This window comes from Poecilia reticulata, linkage group LG9, assembly GCF_000633615.1.
Source record: "Poecilia reticulata strain Guanapo linkage group LG9, Guppy_female_1.0+MT, whole genome shotgun sequence".
Lineage (NCBI taxonomy): Eukaryota > Metazoa > Chordata > Actinopteri > Cyprinodontiformes > Poeciliidae > Poecilia > Poecilia reticulata.
The window spans coordinates 27,076,805-27,093,898 of NC_024339.1; the positions used below are offsets into that span (position 1 = coordinate 27,076,805).

At 39.3% G+C, this 17,094-nt stretch overlaps 3 protein-coding genes across 9 annotated transcripts in view; 2 read left to right on the forward strand and 1 right to left on the reverse strand.

Annotated features, from left to right (window-relative positions):
• Positions 1 to 427, reverse strand: part of prkg1l (protein kinase cGMP-dependent 1, like) — a 14,488-nt gene extending 14,061 nt beyond the window's left edge. For 2 of the 6 annotated variants that reach the window (XM_017306649.1, XM_017306651.1), the window contains exon 1: positions 258 to 425. The gene's annotated coding sequence lies outside the window, so the exon portion shown is untranslated. Of the gene's footprint in view, positions 1 to 257 lie in introns of all 6 variants that reach the window. The other 4 variants (XM_017306652.1, XM_017306653.1, XM_017306650.1 and 1 more) reach the window with 3 other exon arrangements.
• Positions 428 to 1,296: 869 nt separating this feature from the next.
• ubl4a (ubiquitin like 4A) lies at positions 1,297 to 6,683 on the forward strand. Its single transcript, XM_008418995.2, has 4 exons — positions 1,297 to 1,498; positions 4,630 to 4,735; positions 4,827 to 5,041; positions 6,052 to 6,683. The coding sequence occupies exons 1-4, from the start codon at positions 1,451 to 1,453 to the stop codon at positions 6,157 to 6,159; spliced, it is 477 nt and encodes a 158-aa protein (XP_008417217.1). The 5' UTR covers positions 1,297 to 1,450; the 3' UTR covers positions 6,160 to 6,683.
• Positions 6,684 to 6,933: 250 nt separating this feature from the next.
• LOC103470511 (dynamin-1-like protein) lies at positions 6,934 to 17,071 on the forward strand. Of its 2 annotated transcripts, XM_008419008.2 has the most exons (18): positions 6,934 to 7,103; positions 7,560 to 7,686; positions 8,179 to 8,320; positions 8,573 to 8,611; positions 8,799 to 8,845; positions 8,944 to 9,015; positions 9,098 to 9,184; positions 9,316 to 9,478; positions 9,902 to 10,022; positions 10,581 to 10,919; positions 13,069 to 13,189; positions 13,278 to 13,433; positions 13,517 to 13,606; positions 14,100 to 14,198; positions 14,399 to 14,515; positions 14,606 to 14,715; positions 14,876 to 15,035; positions 15,162 to 17,071. In XM_008419008.2, the coding sequence occupies exons 2-18, from the start codon at positions 7,585 to 7,587 to the stop codon at positions 15,216 to 15,218; spliced, it is 2,022 nt and encodes a 673-aa protein (XP_008417230.1). In that variant the 5' UTR covers positions 6,934 to 7,103; positions 7,560 to 7,584; the 3' UTR covers positions 15,219 to 17,071. The 2 variants fall into 2 exon arrangements, with proteins under 2 accessions (XP_008417230.1, XP_008417231.1); XM_008419009.2 differs by lacking the exon at positions 8,573 to 8,611.
• The last annotated feature ends 23 nt before the right edge of the window (positions 17,072 to 17,094 follow it).

Below are 17,094 nucleotides of genomic sequence, written 5' to 3' on the forward strand. Positions count from 1 at the left end.
GATAGATAGATAGATAGATAGATAGATAGATAGATAGATAGATAGATAGATAGATAGATAGATAGATAGATAGATAGATAGATAGATAGATAGATTTAGTTGTGTTTTTCTATCCTCGTATTTTACTCAAAGAAAATAGAAGACAACAAGAAATGAAACTGCAATGACTCTACAGACACTTGAACAAACATAACAAAATGCTGTAAATTCAGTGCACATACGCGATTTCTGGCCAAACACACAATCCGATCTCTTACCCTATCGATGCAGGGGTGATTGTCTCACTTGTCTCCTGCGGGTCTGTGAATGTCTGTCAGCGGGCAGTCCGTGCGACAGGTGCACATCTCTTCTATAAGAAAGCGCCCAACTGAAGGATGCTCCGCTCCTCTCTCCCGCTGGCCGCGGCTGCACAGACGGCGCAGCCAGCCAATCACATGACCCACGCCGTCCGGGAGAGGGAGGGGGTAATGACAAATGCATGGACTGGATCCGAACTGGGTCAATGGGTCCTTGGAGAGTGGTTGAAGAGCCCATGGGAGGATCCGCCAAACTGAGCGAAGAACATTAATCATTTCACTGGAAGAAAGAAAAGAAGAAGTGTGCGCCAGGTGTAGATTGTACTTCTTCTGTCAGTGTTTGTTCTGAGCGTTTTATGTGCTCTTTTACCTTTTTTCTGTGAAATTGTGTATTCCGTGACTTTCAGTAATTTAACTAATCATGAAACCAATAGATAGATAGATAGATAGATAGATAGATAGATAGATAGATAGATAGATAGATAGATAGATAGATAGATAGATAGATATTATATTATATTTTTCTGTAAAAAGTAGCCTAATTTATACTACAGTATAAATTGTAAAAACCGCGCCCACTGCTCAGAGCTCTTTAAAAATATCATGGATCAGGTTTAAAAATGTTGTCTGGTGTCCTACTGTAAGACTCACACGGCAAATGTATGCTTAAATGTTGTGGAGGTTGAGACTGTTCAACAGAGACCCATATCACATGTTGATCAACATTGCATTTGTAATTGAAAATGCAGAAAAATTTAGAGAATTGTACAAAATCACTTGTATGGATGTAAAGCATTTGCCACTTTCTCAAAGGGATGAGAAACTGCTTTTTATGTGCACAAGTGACCCAATGATTTGAAGATGAACAAGTAGTTTTATTAATTTCAACTCTGCTCTGAGAAGTGCACCAAAGCGACCTAGAAAGACGCCAATAGACGTGTGTGGTGACATCTATTCAGAGAATGATTAGGTTGAACCAGAAGGCGGCGCTCGTGTCCGCCGAAAGCTGCTGCTGCTGCTGGCGAAGAAGATGGACCACAGTTAAAGGGAGCAGCAGTTTTGTTACGAACTATCAAAAACCTTACTAAGAACGTTTTAATATTTAAACTTTCAACACATTTCTGCTGTGTTTCGTTTGTTCGAGGTGTTAGAAAATGATCCTCACCGTGAAACCGCTTCAAGGAAAGGAGTGCAGTGTTCAGGTAACTTACACGCAGCTAATGCACACAATTGGCTAACCAGGTGAGCTAACTGCGGTGGTTCACTAACAGGCTGCTGTTAATCCTACTGAAGTAAACCACAGATACGTTTTTAGTTAAATTTGTCTAAAATGCACTGCTCAGTGCAGGTAAACTCGGTTGGTCGGTTAATAAAAAGTCTCTCATGGTTAGCATGATAGCTAAACCGTTAGCAATTTGTTGTAACATACTTTCTAGAAGCCTTTCTCTACAGGCCAACAGAGGAGATAAGGGGGTACACTGCACTCTTGAATACTTTTTTTTTAATTAAACAGTTTCTGAGTCTCATATATGTAAATAGTTTAGTTTTCTTGCCACAATATAACCAACACCGAACAGCAAGACACCAGCATCTTAAAAAGTTAGAGACTGATTAGTGATTACTCAAAAATGCGCATAGATTTTGTCTTGTTCCTCTCATATTTTAGGCGGATAATGCTGGAAATGAATGCACAACCAAGAAATAGACTAAATAACGAAATACTACTGTTGTTTTCATCACCACCAGGGCTAAGATTTTTGGAGAAGTCTTGGGTATGTCACCAAAAAAATTATAGTCAGATAGGGATAATTAATATCTCAATAAGATAATTTGTTTAGGTTGAAATTATGACAGCTACAACTTGTGGGGAATGACTAATAGACTAATAAGGCACTCATTTCAACTTTTATTTACTTGCCTATAGACACTTTAAAATATTAACTGTGTTGTGGCGTAAAACAAGTGACTCAATGATTTGAAGATGACTTATCTTCAAATCTTAACTTATCTTCTGGTAAATCAAACACAATTTTGTTGGACTAAAAACTTTAGAAATAAGTTCCAACCATATGGCTGACAGGAAGGTTGAACATTTAAAATGGATGTCAAAGAGTATTCTTTGTACATTTCTTTTTCACTATCACCAGGAATTTTCAAAACTGCAACCAGCAACAGTGAAATAAAAGCTGTTTGTTTTTAGCAGTACAGCAAAGACAATGGCATTATTGCCAATCAAGAGATTGGGGCACAAATTAGAGTTGATGGTAATATTTTTAGCGTCTTCCAGTCGTATGATATGGATGCGGTGTTTTTGTTTTTGTTCTACCTTGAATAAATTTCTCTCTAGCGTCGCAAATGTGCAACTGCATTTAATGAACCAGGAATTAGTTGGTAGTTTAAGCGCCCAAAAAGAGATGGCAGAACTTTGAACTGCACTAATTGTGAAAAGAGCAGAGATGCACGAATAAATCAATCAACCAGAGGTTAGAATTGTCCAATTTTCTTTTGATTTGCTCCGTTCAGAGAATTTCACTAAGATAAAAAAACAACTCAATTTCCAGTCTTTAAATGCATCAAGCGAGATACTTTAAACTTTTATTTTAGTTGAAGAAAATCTGCTAAAAGTTACTTACATGGACTTTAATTGGGCATAATTTTGTAATTTCTTCATTTTCTGTTTTACTCAAAGCTATTACCTCTGTTAGAATTGACAAACATTTTCCTATTTTTCTTTTTGAAAATCGGATTTGGCAGGTCAAAGATGATTTTTTTTGGGCAACAGAAGCTCTTTGGTCCAGAATATCTTCTGATTCTTATTAAAAACATTTGACAACTGATTAGTGTATGCACATCAGGCTTTCTAATTACTAACTTCTGCAGGCTGCCATATGCCGTCTCTTTCGAAGGAATTTCGAAATTCAGCTCCAAGCTGCCATTGTGACTGCAGCCAGAATCGGTTCCAGATGTCACATTTGTCTTGTGTTCACAGCAGCAGTAATTTCTGAAAAATGTGCAAAGGCTTTAAATCGGTCTTGTGAACATTTTTGTGTAATGTTATAATTATACCAGTGATTTTTTTTTAAAAATTGATTTAAAAAAAAAAAAAAAAGTCAGAATCACAAGCACTATCAAAAGCAGATAACGGTGACTTACATTTTCACAAACCAACACTTCTGAAATTACGTGTTGCTAGTTTAATCTATGGTCTCATTAAAAAAAGGCAAAATATGAATTTTGTTAATGAAGTTTATTACTAGTTAATGACTCCCATTAATGTTTTTGTTAGATGTTAGTCAAAGATTTTGACTATGAGCTACAAGATGTTGTGACTGAAGGTTATTGTTTAATAACAAATTTCACTTTTCTAAAGAAAAATATCAAGATTTTCTACATCAGAGCCATAAATTCAGACTTATTTATTTGCATACAGCCAAATGGTTTACATGACCGAATCCAGTAAATTACTGTATTTGACACCCTCTCAATTTGTAGCATTTCTAGTTATCTTACTGCTGAGTTGCTTGATGTTTTCCTTCATCCCTTCTCACCGTCGTCTTCTGTGCGTTCAGCCTTTGCCTCCAAGTAGTGGCTCTTCCACAAAAACTCGGTGTTAAAAATCGAGTTTTTTAACACCAAGTGAAAGCATTCCCGTCTCCTCACATTTGCGAAATCGCTCTTGAACACACTGCAGAAAAGACGCCCAAATGTGAAATTGCCTGCAGACGAGATCATAACTAACCTGTGATGCGTTTCTCAGTGAGATGGGAAAAGCCAGTTTCTGATGCATTGCATCATTTGGATGTTTGGTACGTTTGTGCAGCTCATTCCGCATGTTTTGGAGTAATGCAGCATGATGTTTTGATGGACGGTAGGCCTCGGACATTTCTCCATGAAATTTAATTTGAAGATGTAAACAAGATCCAGAGAGGTAAAACAGTTCTAAGAATTCATTTGAATAAGATTTCAAAAATGAACATTAAAAATTAAACATTACATTGTAATCCTTTTATTTTGTGATAGCAATTCACCATTGTCAAAACAGAAGTGCGGTATTAATCATATTTGAACTTTTTTTTTTTTTTTTTAATCAGATGATGATCATACTGTTATTATGCTGCATGTCCAGATAAATGAAATGCCTGTGTATTCTTCCCCAAGCAATGTTTGTGAATCAGATAAATTTCAGCTATTTGGCTGTCACTCAATTGTGTGTCCCTCGAGTTCAGTATCTGGGTAACCGTCTGCAATGTGGAGGAGGACAAATAAGATACGATGGATCCCAAAGGGAATCGTGCGAAGCTGCGGCTAAATCATTGCGCTGTTGATCCTGTAGGTCACCGAAGATGAGAAAGTCTCCACGGTGAAGGAGCTTGTGTCTGAACGACTGAACATCCCTGCAAACCAGCAGCGGTTACTCTACAAAGGGAAAGCGCTTGCAGGTAGACTTACTGACAAGCATCTCACAACTGATATATATCCAACCGTCCTTTTGTTTGAAGTTGTGGTAATGGATTGTCACGTTTCTTTCAGACGAGCACAGACTGAGCGATTACTCCATTGGGCCCGAGGCTAAATTGAATCTTGTTATCCGTCCCGTGGGGGAGAGGGCTGCAGCTCCGGGGATGGCAGGCGGCAGCGGCAGCAGCAGCAACCCGCAGGGAGGAGTGTGGCCCATTGTATCGACTATACTAGCCAGACACTTCAGTCCAGCAGATGCAGCTAAAGTTCACGAACAGCTTATGAAGGTACTAATTTGCATCATGTAAAAAAAAAAATCCACTTTTAAAAGCTGTTCCCCTTCAGCTCCTCGGCAAGTACCAGAAAATAATCTAGAATTTTAATTGATCGTGGCCACGACTTTGGCTTCACTTGCAGGATGCAAATGGAATATAAAGAAGATAAATGCTTTTCAGAACTTTAACGTATGATGTCATCTTACCTGGTAGTGTAAGATTAATTTAGATTTAGAGAAAAATGATCATTAATAGTTGTTTTTAGATTATTTTCTTTTCTTGTTTTAGCAGTATGCAGTGTAGATTGAAAAGTTTTCCAAATGAGGAAAATTTTTATTTTAAATTATGTACTTTTATCAACATAATAAAAAAAATAATAATATTCCATGTCAAAAACATTAGCCAAATTTTAAAAAAAAAATTTCAGACTTTTATCAACTATATTCTGGCTCAAAATTATTCGTACTCTGGTCAAATTTAGGTTTAAAATTATTTTTATTCAACCAAGAAGAATGTTTCTGTTTTGCAGATGACACCTAGAAAGACAACAAAGCGATGCTAGGTCATATATTTTAATATAAAATCTTGAAAAACCATATCCATAGTCTAGTCTCTGGTTCGATTCCCAGCCAGAGGCCATTTCCAGCATGTCTTCCTCTTCTCTCTGTCCTTCTTCCTGTCCAACTGCTAATAAATAAAGTGTCATAAAATGTTTTATAAATTAATAAAACAATGGCATGTTGAATATTTAGACCCTTCTTAGCAATCAATGACAATTCTTTAGGTTTGCTGATAAATTTTAAATGTCTCTACTCAATTTTTACCATTTTTTGTGATGATCTCCAAGCCTATTAGGTTGAAAAGTCTCCATCCCTCTACTCTAATCTGAAGTTCCCTCCTAAGAGGTTTTTTTTTTTTTTTTTTTTTACATTTCTAATATCTTCAGGTACTGTATGTTATCATGTTGTTTTCTGTTTCTCATCGTTACCTTTTTTTTTTTTTTGTCCCTCTTCTATTTTAAGGATTATGAACGTTCACTTCGACAGCTCAGCCTCGATGACATTGAGCGCTTGGCGGGGAGACTTCTTCACCCTGAAAGCGAGGGCATGGACACCTCTTACATGGACTAATCATTCATAACTTAATTCTTCTGATGTTTTTCTTTTGAGTTATTCTCAGTGCTTGAAGATACAGTGTTTAGACGGGGAGAAAGGAAAGGATCAGTTGAATCGTGTGCCTGATCTCCAGCTGAATGATCACATGGACAGTTGAATATCTCGGCTTTTTTCATTTTTGAGCCGCCCAGATAAAAAGGACTTGAATGAGAAGATGTGGTTCTTTTTTTCTCTGGCCTTCATCATTGATGGGTATTAATGACTCACAGCCTGATCACACAAGATCTGAATACAATGGAATAATTTATTTATGCTGTTATTTTCACATGATCTCTGGCTGCTACATTTCCTAGGGTGTACTAACTTCTACTGGAGGGTATTTATTATTGTCTTGAGTGATAACTTTTATCTTTTTCCAAGAATTGTGGACAACATGTATTATCCCATAATATACTGTTGACCATTGTATGATTTGTAAATATATTTGTTTATATATATGTTTGCAAACATTAAAAGCGAAAACATTTCTTTCACCTTAATTTATCGGCTGGTCTTCTTTTAAATTTTTTTATTTTAAGACTCCTAGAAGAGCTCAGAATAGGGAAAAACTATACGGAATAATTTGTATTTTCTAAAAAACAAAAATATAAATGTTAGATTTTTCTTTTTATTAAAAGATGTTGAGAGAATGATTTCAAAAGATGGCACCTAGCAGTTGACTTTTCTTCCAACCAATCCCACGTCAGGAAAACTCGTGATTTCAATTTTCTGACCAATCAGATTTATGAATAGTAATATGGTTCCGCCTCTGCCGTTGAGGGACAGTTTGTTCATTTCACTGCTAATTGTGGATATCAGTCCGAAGAAAAATGTTTCTTTTTTTGACATTCGGCTCTTTACAATAAGCATGAGAACCCGGCAGGTTGGATAAGGGAGGATATTTCTTAAACTACCGGAAGGTAAGCATTAACAACGGTTGTTTTGAGGGCTAAACTAGCATTAGCAAATCACTCATCATACACTTCCTGCCTTTAGCCAGCTGGGGTTAGCGTAATATCGACTCCTTCGGCCAGTGTTGTAACCATTTGTTGCAGTGTAATAATACCGAGGCTACGTTATGCTACCTACAACATGTAGTCCGATTTTATAATTATAAATCAAGGTTTGGGTTTTGTGTAACGTGAGCGGATTGCTGTCGGTTTGGGATTGGGGCGTTTCTCCCCTCTCATCAGGACCACTTCTTCCTGGAGCGAAGCAACCCGTTGCGTTCACTTAATGGAAAATGTATTTTGCCATTTTATACTAATGGCAAAATACAGCTTTTGCTGTAGACACAGATTATGAAAATCACTGACATTTGCACTTATCATACAGGGGAACTTTCTATTGTTTCTAACATGGTTTTATCAAATTAGGAAGAGTTCTCAGTCCTTTGGAAGGATGGAAACTCTGATTCCCACTATCAACCGGCTGCAGGAGGTCTTCCTGACCGTGGGGGCCGAAATCATACAGCTTCCTCAAATAGTTGTGGTTGGAACTCAGGTTAGTCAATAAAATGAGTAATCAGAAACCAAAGTGTCCTTTTCAGTTTGTTCTACAGGGCAGATAACTGGAGAAAAAACAACCTTGGACTCTAAAGTGCATTTGAGAGGTTTTGATACACCTTGAATTTCTCACAAATCTGTGTATTATTTACATTTAAGCTGATAGACCAATTAATTGAACATGGTTCTGTGGCTCGTTCAGGGCTATTGATCTTGATTTATATGCTAACTCCGCTACAGACCTGTCCAGAACTTTATTCCTGGCCTTTCTGGTATACCCCTTTGTCTTTCCGATGCTATTTATTCACTAATGTCCCGTCCCCCAAAAAGTTTGAGGCCTTTACAGAACAGTTATTCTTATCCTGAGATTAATACAGAGGTAAATTGTACTTTATAGGTTACTTCCAAAGGCAGGGAGTTACACTTGATTTCATTTAGGGGTATTAGTGTATGTGGACTTATTTACACTAATTTTTTCCCCCTACAACAGAGCAGTGGGAAAAGCTCGGTTTTGGAGAGCCTGGTCGGACGAGATTTCTTGCCTCGAGGATCAGGAATAGTCACAAGACGTCCTCTCGTCTTGCAGCTGGTTAATGTTCCTCCTCTGAAAGAAAGACTAAAATCTGAAAATGGTACCTAAGCATTAATCTTTCTTATTTTATGTCAGTAAAATTGTTTTCAGTTTAAATGCCTGAACTTAGGCTATTAGTATCTTGAAGAGATATGGCTGACATTTCCATGAAGTTATGGAGACGGCTTAAACTTGCTTATGTGTGCTTCTTTCTTTAACGTACTGTTTGAACTTCTGCTTATATCTTGTGCATCTTTAGTTTCACTTTTCTAACATAGAGCCTTTTTTCTCTTCTTCTTCACCACTTTTTTAGGAAATGGGATTAAGCAAAATGCTCAAAACAGCTACCCAGGTCTCTGTATATTTAATCCTCATGGGCTTGTCTGTTTTCAGCTTCATAAAATTGTTTTATTACGTCTTTCACTCATTTTGTGCAGTATTCAACTCAAACAGCGCATTTGTGTTATTTTTAAAATATATTTTTACCTACACTTCATCTTATTTGCATTCTGTTAAAAGAACCTCATTTTTTTCTTCAGGGATTAAAGCTGAAGAGTGGGGTACTTTCTTGCACTGCAAGAATCAGGTATGCTCTTCTTTGCAGTCAAGTAAGCGTTTCCTTGGTTGTGTGTCACAAGTTAAGTTAAATGCATAACACATGTTTTTCTGGCCTACATTTCGCAGATCTTTACAGATTTTCAGGAAATCCGTAAGGAGATTGAATCAGAGACAAACCGAGGCACAGGTGATAATAAGGTATAAAGATTTCTTGAAATTGGATCAGAAAGTAATATTTGCTTTTTCTGTTGCTGTTTGATACACATTCCTTGTTTTCCAGGGAATCAGTCCTGATGCCATAAATCTGAAGATTTTCTCCCCCAATGTTCTTAATCTGACTCTGGTTGACTTACCAGGAATCACCAAGGTAAACTCAGCCACCATTTGTTTTTCCTTAAAGAAAAAAATGCCTTCAGTGAAGTCGGAAACTCTCATCAGTTTGTTTTGTGTGCTTTGAATATTTTAACATATGTCGCTTCCCTATTTTGGCCACTCCAGGTTCCTGTTGGGGATCAACCTGAAGACATTGAAGCTCAAGTCCAAGAAATGATCTTGTCCTTCATCTCCAACCCGAACTCCCTTATCCTTGCAGTGTCCCCGGCTAACTCAGACTTGGCCACCTCCGACGCGCTGAAACTGGCTCGTGAGGTTGATCCAGATGGTAAGAAATCTTGTTTTCTTTCTCACGGCTCATACTAGCCACAAGTTATCAGGACTGAGTGCATTTTAAATGATTGACTATGCAGGAAGATTTCTGTTTATTAAGATGGTTAGAGTGTACAGTTGTCAGCGTTCAGGCTTTCAGCAATTACTTTAAAAAGGAGCGTTGCTCTCACAGTGCATTTTGAAGAGTTGATGGATCGGTAGATGTAGCGCATATAGATGTCTTCTCAGAGGCTGTTAGATTGTTCTAGTATCTGTGCAGTGATTGGAAATCAGGCTATCTGCATCAGTTTAAATGTTCCATTTTATTATGTACATTGTAGTCGTGAAATGTTCTGTACTACTCTACCTGTGAGCTGTGATATTGACTTCTGTTGGGTTTTGTTTTTGTTTGTTTGTTGGTTTTTTTTTAATCTGTTAGGTCGTCGGACATTGCTTGTTGTTAGCAAACTGGACCTGATGGACGCTGGGACCGATGCTCTAGAAGTCCTTCTGGGCCGAGTCATTCCTATCCGGCTTGGGATTATCGGGGTGGTAAACAGGTTTGGAATTTGATTAATTTAAGTTTGATAGTGTTGTTTTGTTTTCATTCTCTCTAAAACCAGAAAGATGGAGCACAGTTTTAAAGCCTCACACTGGCTCCCTGTAGCTCAGAGAATAGACTTTAGAATACCTCTATTAGTTTATACATCACTGAATGGTTAAGTATCAAAATGCATTAAAGATGTGTGAATGTGTGAACAATCACAGATTTTTCCAGACCACTCATGTAGTCTTTTGGTTATGGAGAAGCAGCATTCAGTTTCTTTGCTTTATTAATCTGGAACAAATTTCCAGAAAACTCCTGAAACACTGAGTTCCTTTAAATTAAGACCTGCTTAGAGTGTGTTTGATTCATAACTTCAACATTGCTCAATAAATTTGATGGATATTTGCTTGTTGATTTTTATGACGGCATTTGACAAAATGTAATGTTAATTACTTGTTTCGTAGTTGGTTACTGTGCTACGTTTTATGCACTTTTGAACTCCGTTGTTCCTGAAATGTGCTATACAAATAAACTTGACTTGATCAGTGATTTCCCTCCTTACTCCTTCTAGGAGCCAGCATGACATTAACACCCAGAAGACCCTGCAGGACTCGTTGAAAGACGAACAGGCTTTCCTGCAGCGCCACTACCCCTCACTCGCCTCGCGGGCCGGCTCACGCTATCTGGCCAAAACTCTGAGCAGACTGCTCATGCACCACATCCGGGATTGCCTGCCAGACCTCAAAACCAGGGTGACAGTGCTGAGTTCCCAGTACCAAGCACAGCTCAACAGCTACGGTCAGCCGGTGGAGGATCACAGCGCCACTCTGCTGCAAATTGTCACTAAGTTTGCCAGTGATTATTGCAACACCATCGAGGGAACAGCCAGGCACATCCAAACGTCCGAGCTGTGAGTGCCTCCTCTCTCTTTCAGCTTCTTACACTGAAGGAAATGTTTTGATCAGAATCAAAACACGTGTAAGATTTTTACAGAATCGACTTAGTCAAATCAAATCAAATTAGTTGAAATAATATCACACAGTAATAATGATTCAGTATTTAATCCTATAGTAAAGTGACAGCAGCATTTTATTAACTCCCTGCCAGAATTTCTCACAGATTCTTGTTTGGTCTAGTGGCTCATCTTGACACAAACTCCCAGTTTAGATGGTTTAATGTTTTTTAAAGTTACATAACATTTCCTGTGGTGGTCAGTGTTGCAACAAATCTGAAGAAGCCGAAAATATAATATCGATATAATCAATATAAAACTTAAATATTCAGAGATACTGATTTGTGTCAAAACGAACTCTTTCCCGTTTGCACACATTGTCGCGCTTCTTCCGGCAGCAGCGCTGCAGTGGCAGAGACACTCTGCCCCTCCCCTCCCAGAGCAAATCAGCGAACTGCACCTGGGAGTTATAAACTCTGCTAACATGGCGAGTTTATCCATTATCCTCTAGTGATCCTCCTTAGGCGACAAGGCAAACACAAAAGCTTTGTTCGGAGCATCTTTCCCTCTGAGTCAGATGGAAAAGGGAATACCAGAGGATGCTGCGTACTAGCTGCGCTAACGCTACAACACTCGTGTTTGAGAGATCCACGTTTTCTTGATATCGTTCCCCTGACTTATGCAAACACGCAGGTGGGATGGGAAGGCAAAGGGCGACGCCAATATTTTCTGATGTCGATGGAGGCAATGATGGATTAGACACATCTAAAATCCACGACCGACATGGAGGATGAGACAGCTGAGGTGTAACAGAAAACATTTAAGGAGAAGGCAGAGCTCGTTCATGAGCCTGACCCACTGAAGAGTAGATTCAGTTCACCGGCTCTATCCAGCCCTCCATCATTCTAATTCCCCTCCTGCTTGAAACCTGCTTTTCTTCTTGAATCCCGATCACATCTCTTGCATTGTTTGCTGAAGCTTGCTCCTGGGCATTTACCCGAATCCCTCCTTGCTTGTCTAATCTGGACTTTTGGTTGTTGTTGTTGTGCACTTCTCAGTAATTTCCTGTCTCTCTTCCTGAAACCTCATTTTATCTTAAGCAGTTCTTTCACTGTTGATCCAGGGTTTGTTATTGTCGAGGCGCCTCACTGATCCGGTGGGGATAGTTTTTCCTACACAGACGTTTGACTTTAATAAACAAGCCATCTGTGTCAGTGGTGCATTTAAAGCATCAAGGAAAAGACTGGATTTGAGCAGTGAAAACTTAAACAGAAAACAAGTATGCTTAAAAAAACTGTGTTTTTTCAGATTCAGATTAGCTGAATAACTAAATTAATAAAATTGTTGTAAAAATTACATACACATTCATATCAGTACAGACTGTATCCAAAACTACTCAAGAGGCAGCTTTAGCTTCACCTGGTTCTAGTTCACTAAAGGAAAACTATATTGTTGCATTTCGGGCAATACAATGTTTATTTCGTGAATTAAATTAAATTTTTTAAACTTAAAAATGAATTTAATTACATGTTTATCTGCGTCTTTTCATGTATTTCTAGTGTTGCATTAAAAAGTCCGATATTTAATGAACGCAGAATTTTCAAAATAATCAATTACTAAAAAAAATCATTAATTGCAAAGCTACACGATTCACCTTTCCCGAATGTGAATCTTAATATAGGAGGCCTTTTTTTTTCTTTTCTTTTTTTTTTTTAAGGAGAATGGTGTCAATTAAACTCTGCAAGTATTAGAGCAGTACAAGATTAAATAAATGAGAAATGTATGAACATGAGAACTTATTTTAACCACTCGTTGATAAAATGATTGACATGCATTGAAAGGAGAGGTCTTTAGCTATTTCTGCAGACGTCGGCAGGCCGGTCCCTGGGTTGTGATCCAACGCCTTCAGAGTGTGAACTGAAGTGTTTTAAGCTTCTTCTTTTGGGACTGTCCAGCTCTTCGTCTCTCTCACCAGCAGGCGATTAATGCACTTGAACATGTCGAGAGCAAATATTGACCTTAATTTTTTTTTGGCTTGACCGCATTTAATTTGGGTTTAATTACCACAGCTAACTCGCGCTCACAGCCAAACCCGTCTCCCCTGCAGCTGCGGCGGAGCTCGGATCTGTTACATATTCCACGAGACTTTCGGCCGCACGCTGCAGTCCATCGACCCGCTGGGAGGACTGACCGATCTGGACATCCTCACCGCCATCCGCAACGCTACGGTGAGCCGCTGATGTCGTCTGTGGCTGCGTATTCCTTTCGTTTCAGGGCGAAGAGCAGGTAAATAATTGTACTGCTTTCACCCTGCAGGGTCCGAGACCTGCGCTTTTTGTGCCCGAGGTGTCCTTCGAGTTGCTGGTGAAGAGGCAAATTAAGCGTCTGGAGGAGCCCAGCCTGCGCTGCGTCGAGCTGGTTCATGAAGAGCTGCAGAGGATCATCCAGCACTGCTCCTCCTTTAGCACTCAGGTTAGTCAAGAGAATGTTATCCACTTTAATTTTCATGCATCAGTGGTTTATTTAATTAGAGTGTGCCTCTGTGTGTATTAAAGGAGCTTCTACGATTTCCCAAACTGCATGATTCCATTGTGGAAGTTGTGACTGGATTATTGAGGAAGCGCCTGCCAATCACGAATGAAATGGTAATCCACGGCTTCACTTCTAATAATTCTGGGTTAGCTGCTTGCAACAAAAAGCTTTTTTTTTTTTTTTTGACTGAGATCAGTTTCCAGTTGTCTTTTTTCCACGTTTCTTTCTCTAAGAACAATAAAACAGGAGGAGAAATCAGTATGCTGCCAGTTTTTGACCAAAGTTGTGGTTTTAAGTTGAAAATGCAGGAAGGACAATATCCTCCAAATTTATGGATCAAAACATTTGTACCTAATCTATATCAGATTTTTTTCCTCTGTTTTCCTTTATTTACATAGTGTCTCATTGAGATCCAAGGTCTCATTTACAAGAGAGAAATATATGACCAAAAAATATTCTGAATTCTCTGTATTTGATCTCCTGATCAGGAGGAAAATTGCCAGAATCTGATCTCAGTCTGATTGATTAGTGGACCTCTATTAATTATGGGAAACAACAAAATCTTACTGACATTCTGAGCCACTTTGTTCTGTTTTTGTGTGTCAGGTGCACAATTTAGTGGCCATAGAGCTCGCTTATATCAACACGAAGCATCCGGACTTTACAGACGCAGCGCAAGTCTCGGCATCCGTCAACAGTCAGCAGGTACAATTTGTTTCTTTGTGTCCTACAGCAAACATTCATGTCTCTCACTCATCCTGACAAATCAAACATCAGGCGCTGCGCTCGACGAAGCCGCAGTCTGTACGCTTCACATCCAAGCGTTACATGATGTGAGATTCTCATTCAGTGAAATTGCTTCTTTTTTTTTTTGCCCATTGCCTTTGTTGCATTCCTGCTCTCAGGCTGACGCCACTGATGGAGGGAAGCGGTGGAAGAACGAGAAGGTTAGCGAGGAGAGAACTCCAGCCGTGGGGTTTGGCAGCCCGAGTAAAAGCCAAGCCATTAACCTCCTTGACACGGTGAGCGATGGGATCATTAGAAGCGCAAAACGCTTAGGATTTAATTGATCGCGCGCGGCATAAAGTTTCACGTCGCGTCCTGTCTTCCAGGCGATGCCTGCATCCCGCAAACTGACCGCGAAGGAGCAGCGGGACTGCGAGGTCATCCAGCGACTCATCAAGTGCTACTTCCTGATTGTTCGAAAAGGCATCCAAGACAGGTTCGATTTGACTGGGACACACCCAGAACGCCAGAGGCTCCAATGAGTCGGTCGCTCCATTCTGCTGTTGTTGATTGTCACTCTATGACTTTCGAAACTTTCTTGGCTCTCTGTGTGTGTGTGCGTGTGTGTGCGTGTGTGTGCGTGCGTGTGTGTGCAGCGTGCCCAAGACAGTGATGCATTTCCTGGTGAATCATGTGAAGGAGCATCTGCAGAGCGAGCTGGTGGGTCAGCTCTATAAGCAGCCGCTGCTGCAGGAACTGCTCATCGAGTCGCAGGAAACCGCGCAGCAGCGCATCGAGGTCGCTCAGATGCTCGAGGTAAAACTGAAGGACGCTGCTTTTGAATAAATAACAAACAAGAAATAGTTTTCTTTTTTTTTCTATTTTTTTAGGTCCAGTAATTTAACAATCTTCTTTTGCCTGTTTTGTTTATTTTCCCCTCAGGCTCTTAAAAAAGCCAATACCATCATCTCAGAGATTCGGGAGACGCATCTGTGGTAGCCAGAAGAAACTGGGTTGCTTGATCAGCGGGTAGCTTTGAGTATTGAGTGTATGTGAGTTTACTTTAGACCGAGTCTGTGGAGCAGGAACACCTGAAGCACATTAAGATCAGCTTTTTTTTCCCCCATTGGCTTTGTTGTTGAGCACACCGAGGCTGTTAACTGTGAATGCTAGGTACAGAGGACCATTATTTATCCACTCAGGCCAAAAGTCCTCTTATTTAAGTAATACATGTGGAAAAACAGCCAGGAACAAAATCTGTTTTCTTTTGGATTGTTTTTTTTTTTTTTTGCTTCTGGACAAAGTGTTTGTTTTAATTTAGAGGATTCTGCTATAATTGTAAAAGTATTGTAAATGATATGTGAATTAATTATGCTTCTATTTTGTTATCAAACGGTGTTAACCCTTTGCAGTTACCAGATGCTAAAGAAGTGTTAGATCCAGAACTCTTAACTTTTTGTCACACTGTTCCTCCAGATTAAAGTCCTTCTCAGTAAGCCAGAGAAAATGGTGGAGTATCCAAAAGGTTTCCATGACTGTATGAAGCATAGAACAATGCAGCGCTGCTGCCCCTCCTCCACCTGTAGCTGTGCACTGCCATCAGCTGGCTGAAAGCAGGATATTAAACTTTTCCCTCATTTACAAAACAGACATATTTGGGTGGTTGGAAACATCTCTGGTTTTGCCAAATGCAGATCCTGATGGTGTGTGAACTAAAACAGCCCCACCCGATGTTGTTATTAATGTAGCACTGTCTTAAAGCTGCAGTAAGCAATCCATTAGCGACAGTAAGATATGAAACAATAAAAGCAACTGGATTGTGCTGCATGTTATAACTTTTGTGTAAAAACTGTGATGCCATGAACCCGTAGTCAAATTTTCACTCTGGCCGTTTTCCCCCTTTGCTCGGGAGAGCTGGTGGTAAATTCAGAAACCAACACAACATCGATCGTAACACTGCAACACAACAGTGAAAACAGTCAATTTCCTAAAAATGATTCTGTGACTAGATGTTGCTTTTTCTGTAGCTCTGGCAATTATCACCGTTTATTACTGGGTCACATTTACATATCAGCTCGTTTGTGTTGTAGCAGCTTTTCTGTGTTGTCATTAAGGAAAGCTGTCCCACCATTCATTTCCATGTTTGCTTTAGATATAGAGAAGGAGCATCACTCAGTGCTGATTACTGAGATGTCTGTCAAATGTTGCAAAAACAGAAGTAGAACTGTTTGACTTTATATGCAAAAATAGTTGCTTTGTTACATTTTCCCAGATCAATTCCTAATTTCTTAGCTGCTTACTGGTGTTCTTTGAAAATGCCCTTAAATTGAATAACTCAGGATTCAGCTATTTTTCTGTATTTTTTTCCTTTCCTTTCACTGATGTAAACATGGACCCAATGTTACCCAGATCTCCCTCCTCCTCTAAATATTTTAGAAAATGTTTCATCTGTTGCTTGTTCTCAAGTTTCATAGTAGTGTGCAATCCTCCTTAAGTTTAGCTCTTTTAAAACATGAGCAGGGTTCCTACTCGGTCTAGGAAAACATTCCTTGTAATTTTTCCATCCATTCATCCCAAATGCGATGGGCACCACTGGAAGAGTTTTTATGTAACCATCGGACAGTAGCGCCATAGTCCTGTCCTAAAGTCACACCTTATGAACCTCCCCGCCCTGTTTACCTCCGCATGTATGTGCTCCGTGTGCATGTGCAGACGTGTGAATGAACGTGCGTTTTGTACTATTTAAAAGTATATTGTATCGGCCGCTGCCTCCGAGTTCATGCCTGCCAATATTTGTGATACATGTCTGTTGAAATGAAGTCCAAAAGGCTCATTAAACTTTAAACACTGGAGACTTTATGAGTAGGAGTTTGTT

Excerpts from the sequence above, each read along its gene's own strand:
- ubl4a (XM_008418995.2), top strand. The coding sequence starts at position 1,451 with ATGATCCTCACCGTGAAACCGCTTCAAGGAAAGGAGTGCAGTGTTCAG. Across the intron at positions 4,736-4,826 it reads CAAAGGGAAAGCGCTTGCAG|ACGAGCACAGACTGAGCGAT; the intron begins GTAGACTTACTG and ends CGTTTCTTTCAG. Across the intron at positions 5,042-6,051 it reads TTCACGAACAGCTTATGAAG|GATTATGAACGTTCACTTCG; the intron begins GTACTAATTTGC and ends TTCTATTTTAAG.
- LOC103470511 (XM_008419008.2), top strand. The coding sequence starts at position 7,585 with ATGGAAACTCTGATTCCCACTATCAACCGGCTGCAGGAGGTCTTCCTG. Across the intron at positions 14,199-14,398 it reads CATCCGTCAACAGTCAGCAG|GCTGACGCCACTGATGGAGG; the intron begins GTACAATTTGTT and ends TCCTGCTCTCAG. Across the intron at positions 15,036-15,161 it reads AGGTCGCTCAGATGCTCGAG|GCTCTTAAAAAAGCCAATAC; the intron begins GTAAAACTGAAG and ends TTTTCCCCTCAG.